Below are 15,046 nucleotides of genomic sequence, written 5' to 3' on the forward strand. Positions count from 1 at the left end.
GAAGGATGCCAACTATATTTGTCTACTAAATACTGCCTTCTCAAAGTTGCTTTCCTTTCTGCAATATCTTGTCCCCCGTTAGTTGGGGGACAAGCAATGTGACTGGGTGTGTGTGTGTGTGTGTGTGTGTGTGTGTGTGTGTGTGTGTGATTATTATGGCTTGTGGGGAAAGGGGTAAGCAGCACATCCCTCCTACTGCTCTGATTACCGGTAAATTCAGAGTGCCCTGTAGCTGTATTTCAGATTTTTTTAAAAATATTGGGAGATGTTTTTTATGCATCACATCTAGTTTTGCCCTTGCTCTGTACATTCACTCAACTCTGAACTCTGGCAGTAAATTTAATGGGTTGCCTCTAATACCGAATAAAGAGGAATTTTATTTATTCTGGAGTTACCAGCCAAAATAAGTTATGTTCCCATAGTTTTACTTTAGACATATTAAAAAAAATATAGTCATTTTTTCCCCCTCAGTGTTATTCACAACCTTAAATTTTCAAGCCATGGATAATCTGTTTCTATGACTCTTTATGCTAAAAACAAAAAACAGTAAAACCACCCCAAATAAATAGGCACAACCTTCTTGTAACAGTTCCTGTTGGCCCCATTGAAGTCCATAAGAGCTGGGTAAGAGGGTCTTGTGAAAATGCCATTCATTTCAATGGTGCTTGAATCCAGGAGACAATCCCATCCTGTTCTATTGTTTTTGGTGTTACAGCGGTTTTCCTCATGTTGTGACATCAAGCCTAGTTTTGCAACTACATGCATATCCAAGAATGAACTGTAGCTAATTTAAGTCTCTTAAGAGCACACATAGCTTGCCACATCCACATCCACCATTTATTTAGGTGCACTTAAAAATCTTGGGTATGTAGTTCAACTAAAAAACATAGTGCAGGAATTGGCTGCATTACGGGGTACAAGCCATGATGTGTATGTGCAACCTCCTGATTTTAGAAATGGACTATTTCAGAATGCCAGATGCAAGGGAGGGCACCAGGATGAGGTCTCTTGTTATCTGGTGTGCTCCCTGGGGCATTTGGTGGGCCGCTGTGAGATACAAGAAGCTGGACTAGATGGGCCTATGGCCCGATCCAGTGGGGCTGTTCTTATGTTCTTATGGCTCAAAATGGAATGGGATGCTTTCTCTCCAAACTAGTACTAGCAATGCTAGAGAAAACAGAAACTGAGGTTTAGTATGATCACAGTCAGCTAAGAAGCAAAAAGAACTTGGCTGGATCAGGCCCAGGACCCATCTAGTCCAGCTTCCTGTATCTCACATGTTACGCCAGAAGCCTTGGGGAGCACACACAAGATACTTGCATCTTGCTGCCACACCCCTGCATTGGCATTCTGTTTACCCTCACACACCCCAACAAAGACACCAGACTGCACTTGGGTTCAACCTGGGCCACTTTGTTAAACACATCACCAATTTTTAATGCATGAAACCTACTGAACACATCTTTCCTCTCTAACCGGTCTGGGGTAGGCAGAAAGACTGCCAACCATGGCCAGTTTGGATGACTGAAAAAAAATTCCTACCTGGCCCTCATGATGAGTGACCAGCTAATCTCAGCCTGAATATGTTCATCGTGCCTTGTAACCTATGATGGACTTTTCCCCCATAAATCTGTCCAATCCCCTGGCATCTAGGCCAGACCATCACCACATCCTGTGGCAAGGAATTCCACAGACTAATTCCACACTGGGTAAAGAAAGATTTTCTTTTGTCTGTTCTAACTCTCCCAATATACAATTTTAGTGGATGTCCCCTGGTGCTGGTGTTGTGTGAGAGGGAAAAGAGCATCCCTCTATCCACTCTATTCATTCCCTCCATAATTTTGTATGTCTCAAGCTGTCCGGCTGTCACTTTCCAAGTAAGAAAGTGAGACCTATCAATAAACCAGCCCCATGCTGTAGTGCTCCTCCCCAACTCTGATATTTCATCTCTAGGGATGTCTGTTGCTACTGCTGTTGAATTGGTGCAGGTCCACCGCATGACATGCCATGCGAGCTGTAAAAGACCATTGTCATATGTAGCTAGAAGTGCTCCCAATCATTTTCTGAATTTACACTTTTCACAAGCTACTTTCCATCTCATCTGATAAAGTCAAATCACTTCTGTAATAATCATCTCCAAACACTTCGTTCCAAGTGTACACCCTCCCCCCCAAATAAATTTGTGTTGGTGCATCTCAAGTCTGGGGGAAAAAAATCTATCAAAGAATTGATGGCCTACCCAGGGAAGTAGAGGTTGTAAATATTTTGAAATGTGTAAACCAGGGGTGCCTAAACCCCTGGCAACTTGTAGCCCTTGGAGACTCCCAATCCAGCCCTCAGGGAGTCCCCAATGAGCCTCTGGCCCTCTGGAGACTTGCTGGAGTCCGTGCAGGCCTGATGCAACCGGTCTCAGTGTGAGGGCAACTGTTCAACCTCTACTGTGAGCTGTGGGACGAGGGCTCCCTCCACTACTTGCTGTTTCACGTCTGCGATGCAGTAGTGGCAGCAAAGGAAAGGCCAGCCTTGCTTTGTGCAAGGCCTTTTAGAGGCCTTGAACTACTGCAAGACCTTCATTTATTCCTATGTTCCACCTCTAATATATTCATTTATGTAAATTTATTCAGATTTTAAATGTAAATTAATTCTTTTTATTCTTGGCACCCGATACAGCATCGGGGAGATGATGCTAAAATGTCATGCTAAAATGTTTGGACATCCCTGGTGTAAACCTCCATTCCAGTTTAGTTTTTCTAGCTGGCTGATTTTCTCTCCGAAAGAACTGAGGGCAATAGCTTGTATCAGATGTACAGCAAAGCCAACTGCTGGCTAGCAAAATGTGTCTGGTGATATACTTTCTTAATAAAACTTTTCCCTTTTGGATCTGATCCTTCTCAGAGAAAGTGTTCAAAGACTTCTGGGAAAATCAATTATATCTTGAAATATGGTGTCTAATTGGTTTTATGTAAGATCACTACAGTGAAGTCTTGATTTAACGTACTAACGAGTGGAAAGGGTGTCCATTAATGCTGTGTCTGTTAAATCCAAATGCATTTATGAAAATGTACAGGCAGGTGTTCAAACTTTCTAATAACGCAGGCCAACACACATTTTGCTTCCTTAAACGTTACACCAATTCCTGGGTATATTTGGGGTGCCGATTCCAAAAATTGCATCCGTTTTGCCCTAACATGTCTAGTTTTGGAGACACGGCATAGTCTCTTTAGTGAATGGTTCAAGCAGCTTCCTCATGAGGAAGGCTACACCATGGTTTCCTCATGAGGAAGCTGCTTGAACCATTCACTAATGAGGCTATACTATATCTCCAAAACTAGACAGGATAGGGCAAAACGGATGCCATTTTTGGAATTGGTACCCCAAATTCATAACAAACCACCATAAAGTTTGGGAAAAACTTTTCTGACCCTCAATTTTGTAGGCCTGTGCAATTTTTAATGAAGCAGATTGCTTCTGTTATTTCCAAAGTCTGCTACATTCAGGTCTGTTACATTAAATTGAGGGTTCACTGTAATTGCATGATCTGTATGGTTTCTTCTGCTTCTTATGATGTACTTGCAAAAGTAAGTCATTCTGTATTTTGAAACTTTGGTTGGGTTTATAAGATAAATCTCCGCTGCTTATGCAGATGCTAATTGCTTGGCATCTCCCACAGGCCCAATGCCAAGGACAAATAGATGGGACATACTGTACCTGCTGGCAACCACAGGACTGACCAACAGACATTCTTTAGCTCCTTCATAGTCCCATACAGCTTGATCAGTTCAGGAATCTGTGATTTTTAACACGATGTTCCCCAACCCCTGAAGTCTCAACTGAGTTTTCACAAAGCTTGTTAATATAGTATATTTCAACAGCTGAAGAATTTCAGTTATCCTTCCCAGGCAGACATTTTGTATGGTTTTCATTTCACTTTCACTTTCTGATGTCCTTTCTTTGGGAAGAATGTGAGAACTGCGTTTAGCAAAATGCAGTCCAAGATTTACTGAATGTAATCCACTAGTCATCAAGTAAACAACAAGAGCTTTTATTCTAATAGGGTCTTGACAGAGGAATTTGCACTGAGTTTTCTACTCCTCTGGCAGTTTATCCCCAAATCTTTATTCTGCAATATTAAGTGTATGGGTTGTTCACAGGTCTATAATTTATCACCAAATCCAGGGTTGAATAATGTAATCCTGATGTGCATGTGTAGTCCTGGCATCTAGTTTGGGAGCAAAGTATATTCTTTCCTTGTAAAAGGCCCCAAGTTTAGTTTCTAGGTCTCCAGTTAAAAAACCTCAGGTAAAAGAGCTAGGAAAGGCCTCTGCCTGAATCCTTGAACAGCCATGGCCAGTCAGTGGAGACACTACTGCACAAGAGTGGACCAGTGATCTGATTTAATAAGCAGTTTCATGCACATATGATGTATTCCATTAAAACTCTCTTGCTGAGCAGGTTGCTGGATCAGGTTGTCTCATCATGAACTGAGAAATGTTGTTTGTGATAAGCTTTGTTTCTGGTTTTTGACCACCAAACAGAAGAAGGAATGAACAAAGAGGTTCTGTTTGCCCATTGAGATTAGTTGATATCAGGATCAGAGGAGACATACTTTTAGGAATTGGATTCTTTTCAGATTCCTACAAATGGGGAAGCAAAGGTTCTTCCTGAATTGGCATTACATGTATTCCTATTGCCATTTTGCCCTGTATAGTTTTTTCACCCCAGTTATGAAGTTTCTTGTTTCTTCATGCTGAATTATGGCACACAAAAGTGAAGAACACTGGTTTTTTGATGGAGGTAGTCGTGTCACAGTCTTTAGTTTTTGAAGATTAGGTTTACATGTAAGGGAGTGGCTTAGATTAGAAAAATCTACTGGGGAAGTGAAGAGAGAGGTGAGGACGTGCATGTGCTGTGAATAAGCATATCTTCTAACGCATGGGCCATATGGACAATAAAAATATCATCTGAACAAACCCAATGTGCTTCTGGCCTATCCACATTAACAATGCAACCTGTTAGGGCAGCATTCTGTGTAAAGATCAGAACTGAGCTCCACAGAGCTTGATGACCCAGAAGTTGGTGATGTCATATATCATTGCTAAGTGTCTGGAGACACTGCTGCACAGTGATATATATGAGAAGGGTTCCACAAAGTAGCATGAAAAATAAGGTGGAAAACTGGTTCAATCCCTCTTGGAGCTGCAGGGTTGCTCCTGGGCCCAACTTTGCTCCTGGTTTCTCAGGTGGTGGCTGTGGTCAAGAGTGCTTTTGCTTAGGTTAGGCTGGTACACCAACTGTGTCCATTCCTGGGGAAAGGTGTACATAGTCATACTACATCAAGTACTGGGTAGCCCAATCCTATCCTGCATTAGAATAGGCAGGCCAACTGGCCTGCTCCATGTCCAGTGCAGGGTTGGAGGTGGCTGGAGAGCAACTCAAGAGTAAAGGGATATTTCTCCCCTTACCCCGAGTAATGCCTCAGACAACCCAATGGGGTTACTCAGATCTGCGCCAGCTAAATTACTGATGGAGATCCAAGCAGCCTGGTGTAATCCCAGGCCCAGTCCACCTACTAGTCCACCCTCCCCCCACCTTGAAACGCTCCTGTTCCTCTCTCCCGCCACTCTCTCCAAGCCCCCCCACTGACCTCCCCATGCCAGCACATGCTCACCCGTTGCTGGCCTAGATCTGGTGCAGGAAGGACAGCATGCATTTTTGCTCTGGCCTCCCCGACTCAAGAATAGTTGCAAATGTGCTTTACTGCACTTTTGAGCCACTCTCAGGCTGGCATAAGTGACTTATACGGGTCAAGCGCAAGATTAAGATTGCGCTCTTAGTTACTTAGCATATCCTAGTTACATCAAGACTGTACTACTGCAATGTGAATGAGCTGCCTTTGAAGAACACCTGGAAATTTCAGTTCACTCAGAATGCAGGTACAAGAGCTCTGACTAGGGACATTTTATTTTATAACATGTAGTTCCAATTACAAGATGCACCCGGATGCAGGTCTCTTGTCTTGTGTGCTCCCTGAGGCATCTGGTGGGCCTCTGTGAGATACAGGAAGATGGACTAGATGGGCCTTTGACCTGATCCAGCAAGGCTCTTCTTATGTTCAATTGTTGTTTCAGTGACATAACTTTTATCACCCAGTTCAAAGTGTGGTTGATGCCCTCTAAAGTTCTAAACAGTGTGGGAATAGGATACAGTACTTGCAGGGTGGACATGAGCTTGCACATTCTATCACCATCAGAGTAGAAGTTGTTTGGAATTTGCAAGAAGGCTTTTTCTGTAGCAGAACCAGAACTTTATGTCCTGGGAGTTCCTTTGGAGCTTTCTTTTGGGTTCAACATTTCTGGACTTAAATTACGTTAAGTTTATTTTTCATTTTATATCCTTTGATGTGCAGTATCTTGAGTACTTTAAAAATAAAACAAAAAGCATGATATAAATTCTCTGCTAAACAACCATATTTATTTTAAATTTAGTTTGACATTGGACAGTTAAAGAAAAAAAATGATCAACTAAAGTCCTTGCATTTGTCTCTATTAAGGTTACAAACTATCTGTAAAATTGCCCCATCATTCGTCTTCTCTCCTTTCCCAGGTGACCAGCTAAATTCAGAAGAGAAGAAGAAGAGAAAGCAGAGGAGAAACCGAACCACCTTTAACAGCAGCCAGCTGCAGGCACTGGAGAGAGTCTTTGAGCGGACACACTATCCAGATGCCTTTGTACGAGAAGACCTAGCACGTAGGGTCAACCTTACTGAAGCCAGGGTTCAGGTAATTTGTTCTGCTTTAATATGAACACAATTAACCCCAGAGTTGGATGCAAAATATAACTTAATGGGATGGTATAGGGTACTAGGCAGAGGTCCAGGCTGCTTGTCCTCTGCATCTACCCCCCCCTCCCCCCCAAAAAAACAAACTAAATTTCACATCATGAAGTTTCTAGTGAAGCACTCAAAATTAATTCTGCAAAGCATTATTTGTGCAGGTTCTCTTATTGTACAGAAAGTAACTGTTTTCTGAAGTTTATACTGAGCTCAGTGTTTCAGATGTCTTTTGGTAGTAATGGTGAGGCGATATAGGGATATGAGGGCATGTGTTCATAGGTTAACAATGATAAGGACTAGCAGGGACACCTGCAGCTTACAAATTGTCCAGCTGCCACCACAAGTCTTTTGCAGTCCTTTTGTATGTTTTTTATGTCTTTGTAATGTCCATCCTTTTGGTAGTTTTCACAATCCTGCAATGGTTAGAAATGTGATGTGAGCCTGGGTAAAGAAAGTACAGATTTGACAAATCCCAATTTTAACCAAATTCTCCATTCAGAATTGCAGAAGATGAACAAATACTGACAAGCATGCCTCTAAAAACACTAAAATCCTCCCTGTATTACTTAAATAACCTAAAAATAGGTAATATTGTCATAAGCCATAAGCCTGTTTACCTGAGGTTTGAAGATCCTCTTTTAGTACAGAGCCCTGCAGGTTCTGACTCCAAATTCTTCTATATGACTAATCCACTAAAGTAGGAAGTTGCCACTTATACAATGTTAAGGTTATGTTTTGTGGGATGATTGGTGTAGGATCCCTGTTTTGTCCCAATGTGAGTAGGTTGCAAGAAAAACAGCAAATACAGCAGAGTACTTCAGCAGATGTATTGAGCAAGGGATATCACAAGTAGATTAGTCAGTAAGCACTCCAAGAGTCAGGACGAACAGCAGTCAGTCCAAGTATAACAAATCCAAATCAGCTTCCAACAATACACAGTCAAAGATTCAGTCCATAAGTCAGTTATAACATATACATACAGTAGCCAGCCTCCTCAGTCACTGGCAGCAGTTCCACAGTTATCTCCAACACCCCTACTGCTGCACTGGAAGCTCCAGCAGACTAACCTTATGTAGATAGCTTAGCCAATCAGTGCTGGCTTGGTCACACCCAGGGTGTGTCAGTCCCAGGTGCCTGCTGATTCTGCTGACTCAGCAATCTACACCTGCTCCCTGAACCAACTTGTAAGCTGTGGTTCTGCTTCCCTCAGAACACAAAGCTAACATACAATATTGGTCTTCCAATAGAGGACACCCTTGTAAAGGGTAGGATTGTGAGCCCTCTAGGATTGGCCTGGAGTTTCCAGCATCAATCTCCAGGTGACATTTGAAAGTAAGATTTTAACAGGGCCTCCAGGAATGTCCAGCATTAGATCACATTAGGGGGGAAAAATCTCCACGTATAGCTTCAGTCAGAGTTTGCAATCCTATTAAAGAGATGGCACAAAATCTTGCGAGATCCAAGATGGCAGTGCCCAGGTGAACAGATAGGAGGGACCACCATGGACATCCCATGGCACTCATGAGTTTGCTGCGACACCCTAAAGCAGCCATTTTCAACTACTGTGCCATGGCACACTGGTGTGCCATGGATGGACTGCAGGTATGCCACAGGAGTGTGAGGGAGGACACAGCCACGGTACCAGAAGATTGGAGGATAGCAAATGTCACGCCTATTTTTAAAAAGGGAAAGAGGGGGGACCCGGGAAACTATAGGCCGGTCAGCCTAACATCCATACCGGGTAAGATGGTGGAATGCCTCATCAAAGATAGGATCTCAAAACACATAGACGAACAGGCCTTGCTGAGGGAGAGTCAGCATGGCTTCTGTAAGGGTAAGTCTTGCCTCACAAACCTTATAGAATTCTTTGAAAAGGTCAACAGGCATGTGGATGCGGGAGAACCCGTGGACATTATATATCTGGACTTTCAGAAGGCATTTGACACGGTCCCTCACCAAAGGCTACTGAAAAAACTCCACAGTCAGGGAATTAGAGGACAGGTCCTCTCATGGATTGAGAACTGGTTGGAGGCCAGGAAGCAGAGAGTGGGTGTCAATGGGCAATTTTCACAATGGAGAGAGGTGAAAAGCGGTGTGCCCCAAGGATCTGTCCTGGGACCGGTGCTTTTCAACCTCTTCATAAATGACCTGGAGACAGGGTTGAGCAGTGAAGTGGCTAAGTTTGCAGACGACACCAAACTTTTCCGAGTGGTAAAGACCAGAAGTGATTGTGAGGAGCTCCAGAAGGATCTCTCCAGACTGGCAGAATGGGCAGCAAAATGGCAGATGCGCTTCAATGTCAGTAAGTGTAAAGTCATGCACATTGGGGCAAAAAATCAAAACTTTAGATATAGGCTGATGGGTTCTGAGCTGTCTGTGACAGATCAGGAGAGAGATCTTGGGGTGGTGGTGGACAGGTCGATGAAAGTGTCGACCCAATGTGCGGCGGCAGTGAAGAAGGCCAATTCTATGCTTGGGATCATTAGGAAGGGTATTGAGAACAAAACGGCTAATATTATAATGCCGTTGTACAAATCTATGGTAAGGCCACACCTGGAGTATTGTGTCCAGTTCTGGTCGCCGCATCTCAAAAAAGACATAGTGGAAATGGAAAAGGTGCAAAAGAGAGCGACTAAGCTGATTACGGGGCTGGGGCACCTTCCTTATGAGGAAAGGCTACGGCGTTTGGGCCTCTTCAGCCTAGAAAAGAGACGCCTGAGGGGGGACATGATTGAGACATACAAAATTATGCAGGGGATGGACAGAGTGGATAGGGAGATGCTCTTTACACTCTCACATAATACCAGAACCAGGGGACATCCACTAAAATTGAGTGTTGGGCGGGTTAGGACAGACAAAAGAAAATATTTCTTTACTCAGCGCGTGGTCGGTCTGTGGAACTCCTTGCCACAGGATGTGGTGCTGTCGTCTAGCCTAGACGCCTTTAAAAGGGGATTGGACGAGTTTCTGGAGGAAAAATCCATTATGGGGTACAAGCCATGATGTGTATGCGCAACCTCCTGATTTTAGGAATGGGTTACGTCAGAATGCCAGATGCAAGGGAGGGCACCAGGATGAGGTCTCTTGTTATCTGGTGTGCTCCCTGGGGCATTTGGTGGGCCGCTGTGAGATACAGGAAGCTGGACTAGATGGGCCTATGGCCTGATCCAGTGGGGCTGTTCTTATGTTCTTATGACACAGCAAATGTCCCAACCAGCCATTTTCAACCATTGTGTTGTGGCACACTGGTGTGCTGTGAGTGGTCCACAGGTGTGCCACAGGAATTTGGGGGAAGGTCATTTATTAGTAGGGCCAATGGGGGATGTAAGCCCCTCCATTGGCAGCACAGTGTGCCTTGTCAGTTGTCAAAAACCTTATGGCATGCCTTGACCATTTTAGTGCCTTGCCGGTGTGCTGTGAGATGAAAAAGGTTGAAAACCACTGCCTTGAGGCATCATGATGCACACTTGGGAAACCCAATCCTATGCATGTCTACTCAAAAATATGTTCCATTGAATTCAATTGGATCTATTCCAGGTGTGCATATAAATACCAATCAGACAAATATTGTCCAATCAGACAAATATTGAATAGCTCCTGAATATTGAGAGAATAAAGAAATTAGCTTTGAAGCTGCTGGCTATGCAAGGTTGGTTATTGTGGGCAGCTGGAGCAGGAAAGGATATAACCCCATATCAAAAGGCGATGTCTTTGAACTGTTGAAATTCAACCAGGCATTTTATTGGTCTGGTTTACAAAGAAATGGATTGAGTTTCAGGTGACAATGGATGTGAGATGGCTCCCTTGAGTTTCTTTGCTGGTTCCTGAAACATAACTCATCCAACATGCTCTCAAGTATCTTGGGAACAGGGTTAAATTAACAGAGAGCTAGTTTATCAAAACTGTAGCTAAAAAGAGGGTTCCTATCACATTATTCAACAAAGTAGGTTCAGCAGTATCTCATGGAAATCATGAGCAGAATCAATTGCCTCACATAACTATTCCTCTGGCCCAGTTAGGTGTTTTCTTCCTAAATACAAACCAAACAAAGCTAAACTCAGGGCCAGCCCAATGCCCATTAACTGGCCCACACTACCACCACCTCCTCTTCCTCTCTGCATGACTTTGAAAAGGGCAGAGAGGGTGGGTGAGGGAAAGAGGAAGTGGGGAGAGAAGTCACTAGAGCCCAACAGTCTCATCATCTCCTCCCCCAACATTTTTTCCCTTGTTCCCCACCCTCTCTACTTTTTGAAATGGTAGAGAATAGGAATGGTGGCAGGGTAAGGGCCCAATCCTATCCAACTTTCCAGCACTGGTGCAGCCGTAATACAGTCCCAAGGTAAGAGAACAAATGTTCCCATACCTTGAGGAGGTCTCTGTGACTGCTCCCCACCACAGGGTGCAGTGCGCGCCCTATTGGCACAGCTGCACAGGCACTAGAAAATTGGATACGATTGGGCCCTAAGTAGGAAGGGATGTAAGGGAGATGTAAAAGCATTACAGGGTAGACTGAGGGGTCTGGCACAGTGCATCGTGGAGGGGGCAGGAACTAAGGTGGCAGATGGGTGTGAACCTGCTCCGGCTCAACCGTGATAACTCCTATGCAACTTCAGTGATACTGTTAAATATGGACTTAAATATTCTCAATTAAAAAAAGAGAACTTAAAAATTATTTATTTTGATCTGAAATGTGCTTGGGGTTTCTGTCCCAAGGAGCTGACAGCACCCACATGTTAGCAGAGAGTTGTGATCTTTATACAGTGGCCTTAAATCAAACCTAGAAAATTCCACAGTGGGGGAAATAGCTATTAAATTCCTTGAAGCAGCTGCAGGACTTTCCTGCTTTAACAATTGGATAGAACTTGGAGGAATTGGGGGAAATGTGTAGAAAATATATGTCTATTTTTGAACTGAATTTATGGCATAGGCAAAATTCTAAGCCAAGTTAAGCTGCCAAAAGAAATCTTGCATGGGCCTTGCTGAGGTTCCCATACAGGTGCCCTATATATTTTTAATCCTAGAAACAGATGCTTGCTAAGGTGAGAGCCAGGAACCTCCCAAGACTATTGACTGCATTTTGGAAAAAGGGGGGGCAAAGGAGGTAGGGAGCAAAGCTGCCTGCAATTGTATGTGGAAAATTTGATTTCCTGCTTAATATTGCCACTCTGACACTGAACCTAATACTGAAATCAGGATACATGTAAATGAGGAGGAGTCTTACTTGAAGGGAACAAGTCTTTCTCCTAACTGCAGTTGCTTCTCCGAGTGCCATGCCAGTTAATGGAGTGTTTAGATCAACCAGGCCTGAGCACAGCAACCTTCTGGGCTACTACTCTTAAGGGCTGTGGTGGACCTCCCATTTAGTCGATGGGGCAAATGCCCCAGGCACGGAGCCTTGCGCATCTTTAAGACCCTGCAGAAGCCTTTCTGAAGCTCCCAACGGTCAGAAACTGTTTTTCCGATTTTCCGGAAACACAATTTTAAGTGTTGGGGAACCTCAGAGAGGCTTCCCCAACTCGACCTGGAGTTATGTGAGGCTCTGTGAGCTCCAGGTGAGTTGGGGGGTGGATTTGCACACAGCAGCGGCAACATCCCGCAGAGGGCATCATCACGGACCTTTGTCCCGGTGCGTGGGGCTGCGGAGGTCCACCATTGCTTAAGGGAAGTTTAAATGAGGAAGAAAAAGATAAAAGCAGAGACTCCTGGATGTGTTGGTGAAAAGGGTGCCCACTATTCAAATCTAGACTTTTTAAAATAATATGAATAGTTCTTGAAATGCTAGGCAACTCCTGCTGGAACATGAGTAGCCTTACTTCATACAGTAATCGCAACAGCCATCTATCCCATGCACTATCTGTGGGAAGGATTGCATTAATTCATAGAAACATAGAGTTGGAAGAACCTACAAGGTTATCTAGGCCAACACTCCCTGCCTGTAGCAGGAAATCCTCTTAGAGCGGGTACCTGTTGAGCCTCTGAGATTCCACCACTTCCCTTGGCAATCTGTTTCTCTGCTGACTTTCTTCCTGAAGTCCAGCCAGAAACTTCTTTCTTGCAGTTTGTACTCATTGGATTTCATTCTATTCTCAGAGGCAGTTGAAAACAAATTTGTTTCTTCTTCCATATGACAGCCATTAAGATATTTGAAGAGCACTATCCTATCCCTCTCAGCCTTCTCTTCTCCAGGACTGATGGGCGTAACAGTAGACATAAGCTGGAAGTGTCCCTTTGATACAAGAAAAGCAACCATGGAGTGGGAGGGAAAGGGGGGGAGTTCAGCGTGGGGCTGCAGGCGCACAGGGAAAGAACCTTACTTCTGGCTTGTTTCTGATGTGAACGACTAATGCTGTAGCCCACCTCTTTCCTCCTCTCCACAATTTGTCTTCTGCTTCATCTGCTCTTCTTTTTCTAATCTAGGGAGTGGGAGAAGCAGAGGTTGGCACTCCAGGTAAGTGGGAGCAACATTTGGCACCTCATGCACCAAGAGGTCTTGGGCCTGTCTTGCTGAAAATGTAGAGTCAAATCTCTTTGACTAGTTATAGAAAGATGAGAAATACTGACCAACAGAAAATGAGTTTGTGGCTGGTGAAAACGAGGAGACAATCAGGTGCCAAGGCAAAGTTGCTATGGCTTGAATCACAATGACAGCAACGTACAGCAATGACAAATCTCTTTCAATTTACATGCAGTGAACAGTAGTCTAGATATTTATGGTTAGGTGCAATCTGAATGTTGGGTGAAAAATGGTTGTGCACTCTAGGCTGGGTGTCTGCTGTGTTCTGGTTCCGTAATTATTTGGTTTTATTTTTTTCTTTTGGATGGTTACCTAGGCACACAATATTCTTGTTGGAACCAAAAGCTGAAATATATAAATAACTGGTTATTATTCAAGTAACTAGAACATCCTCACAATGGCATTTGACTGCTAACACTGATTTGTTGTCCTCTCTTCCTAGGTGTGGTTTCAGAACAGACGGGCAAAGTTTCGCAGGAATGAGAGAGCCATGCTGGCCAACAAGAATGCATCCCTCCTCAAATCCTATTCAGGGGATGTGACTGCAGTGGAGCAGCCAATTGTACCTCGCCCAGCTCCAAGACCCACTGACTATCTCTCTTGGGGGACTGCCTCGCCTTACAGGTGACTGTATAACATGTCTCTCCCCTTCACCAGTTTTCCCTTGTTGTGTCCAGCCAGTTCCTACCTAGTTACACGGGAGAAATCTAGGAAATAAATCACCCAGAAAAGATTCTCCATTGCTTCCCTAGTTCCAGAACTGATCAGATTTGTTCTGCTTTGCACTGGTCCTCTATGGAGAATTGGTCATATTTCATCACAGACTTAAACTGCCAGTCCCTTTTCACAGGGAACCTTAGGAACTGTATTCTGTGATGCATGAATAGAGAGAGCTCTCTGGTCCAAAGGACTTATGCTGATGCTTAATATGTTCCAATTGACTTAGTTTTTTGTTTTTTTTAAAGAGCAATCAGATTGAGGCTGTCCATAGATCCGGACCATGGTGGAGATAAGATTAAAGCCCCCCCCCCCTTTGTGGTCCCAGTCGGTGTGGACTTCGATCCACTTGATATCTACTAACAGAAAACTGAGCCTGTCAAAATGGATAGTGATTTAAATGTTACTTGCTGATAGAATTTTCAGCTCTCCCACCAGACTACAATTTCCAGAATTTTTTGAAGGGATCCATTAGAATCAAACTAGCATAAAAGTACTATAAGTTGTAGAGCAGTGTTTCTCAACCATTGGTACTCATACCACTAGTGGTACTCAAGAAGGTGCCCAGTGGTGCACGTGGGACCTCCAGACCCTCACCACCTGGCAGTGAGACCAGGAATGCAAGCAGCAGTAGGAGGCTTGGCTCGGCAGGCAGAGTCCAGCATATGCTTTTCTTGCTCTAGAAAAGGCCCTCCTGTCTGCTCTGAGCCCCTTATTGGTGTTTGTCGTGTTGCATCTGGCCTCCCAATCTGGATGTAACTGGCAATGACATCATCACCAGTTACTTCCAGTGGTACTTCCAATAGGTGGACCAAGTGAAGTGGTACAGTAGGGGACAAATACTGAGAAATGCTGTTGTACGCTTGGTAGTCTTTCTTGTGTCTTCTGACCTGAGAAGGGTGGCAGACCAGGAGCTCTCACTGAAACAGCTAACATTATGTGCATTTGTTTAAATAAAGAATTCATTTTACTCCACTGCTGCC

At 44.0% G+C, this 15,046-nt stretch overlaps 1 protein-coding gene across 3 annotated transcripts in view; it reads left to right on the forward strand.

Annotated features, from left to right (window-relative positions):
• Positions 1 to 15,046, forward strand: part of PRRX1 (paired related homeobox 1) — a 74,483-nt gene that overhangs the window by 46,409 nt on the left and 13,028 nt on the right. For all 3 annotated transcript variants that reach the window (XM_066625077.1, XM_066625078.1, XM_066625079.1), the window contains exons 2-3: positions 6,604 to 6,779; positions 13,789 to 13,970. In XM_066625077.1, coding sequence (XP_066481174.1) covers positions 6,604 to 6,779; positions 13,789 to 13,970 — 358 coding nt within the window. The remainder of the gene's footprint in view (positions 1 to 6,603; positions 6,780 to 13,788; positions 13,971 to 15,046) is intronic.

The sequence above is a fragment of the Tiliqua scincoides genome, chromosome 4 (assembly GCF_035046505.1).
Source record: "Tiliqua scincoides isolate rTilSci1 chromosome 4, rTilSci1.hap2, whole genome shotgun sequence".
NCBI classification, from domain to species: Eukaryota; Metazoa; Chordata; class Lepidosauria; order Squamata; family Scincidae; genus Tiliqua; species Tiliqua scincoides.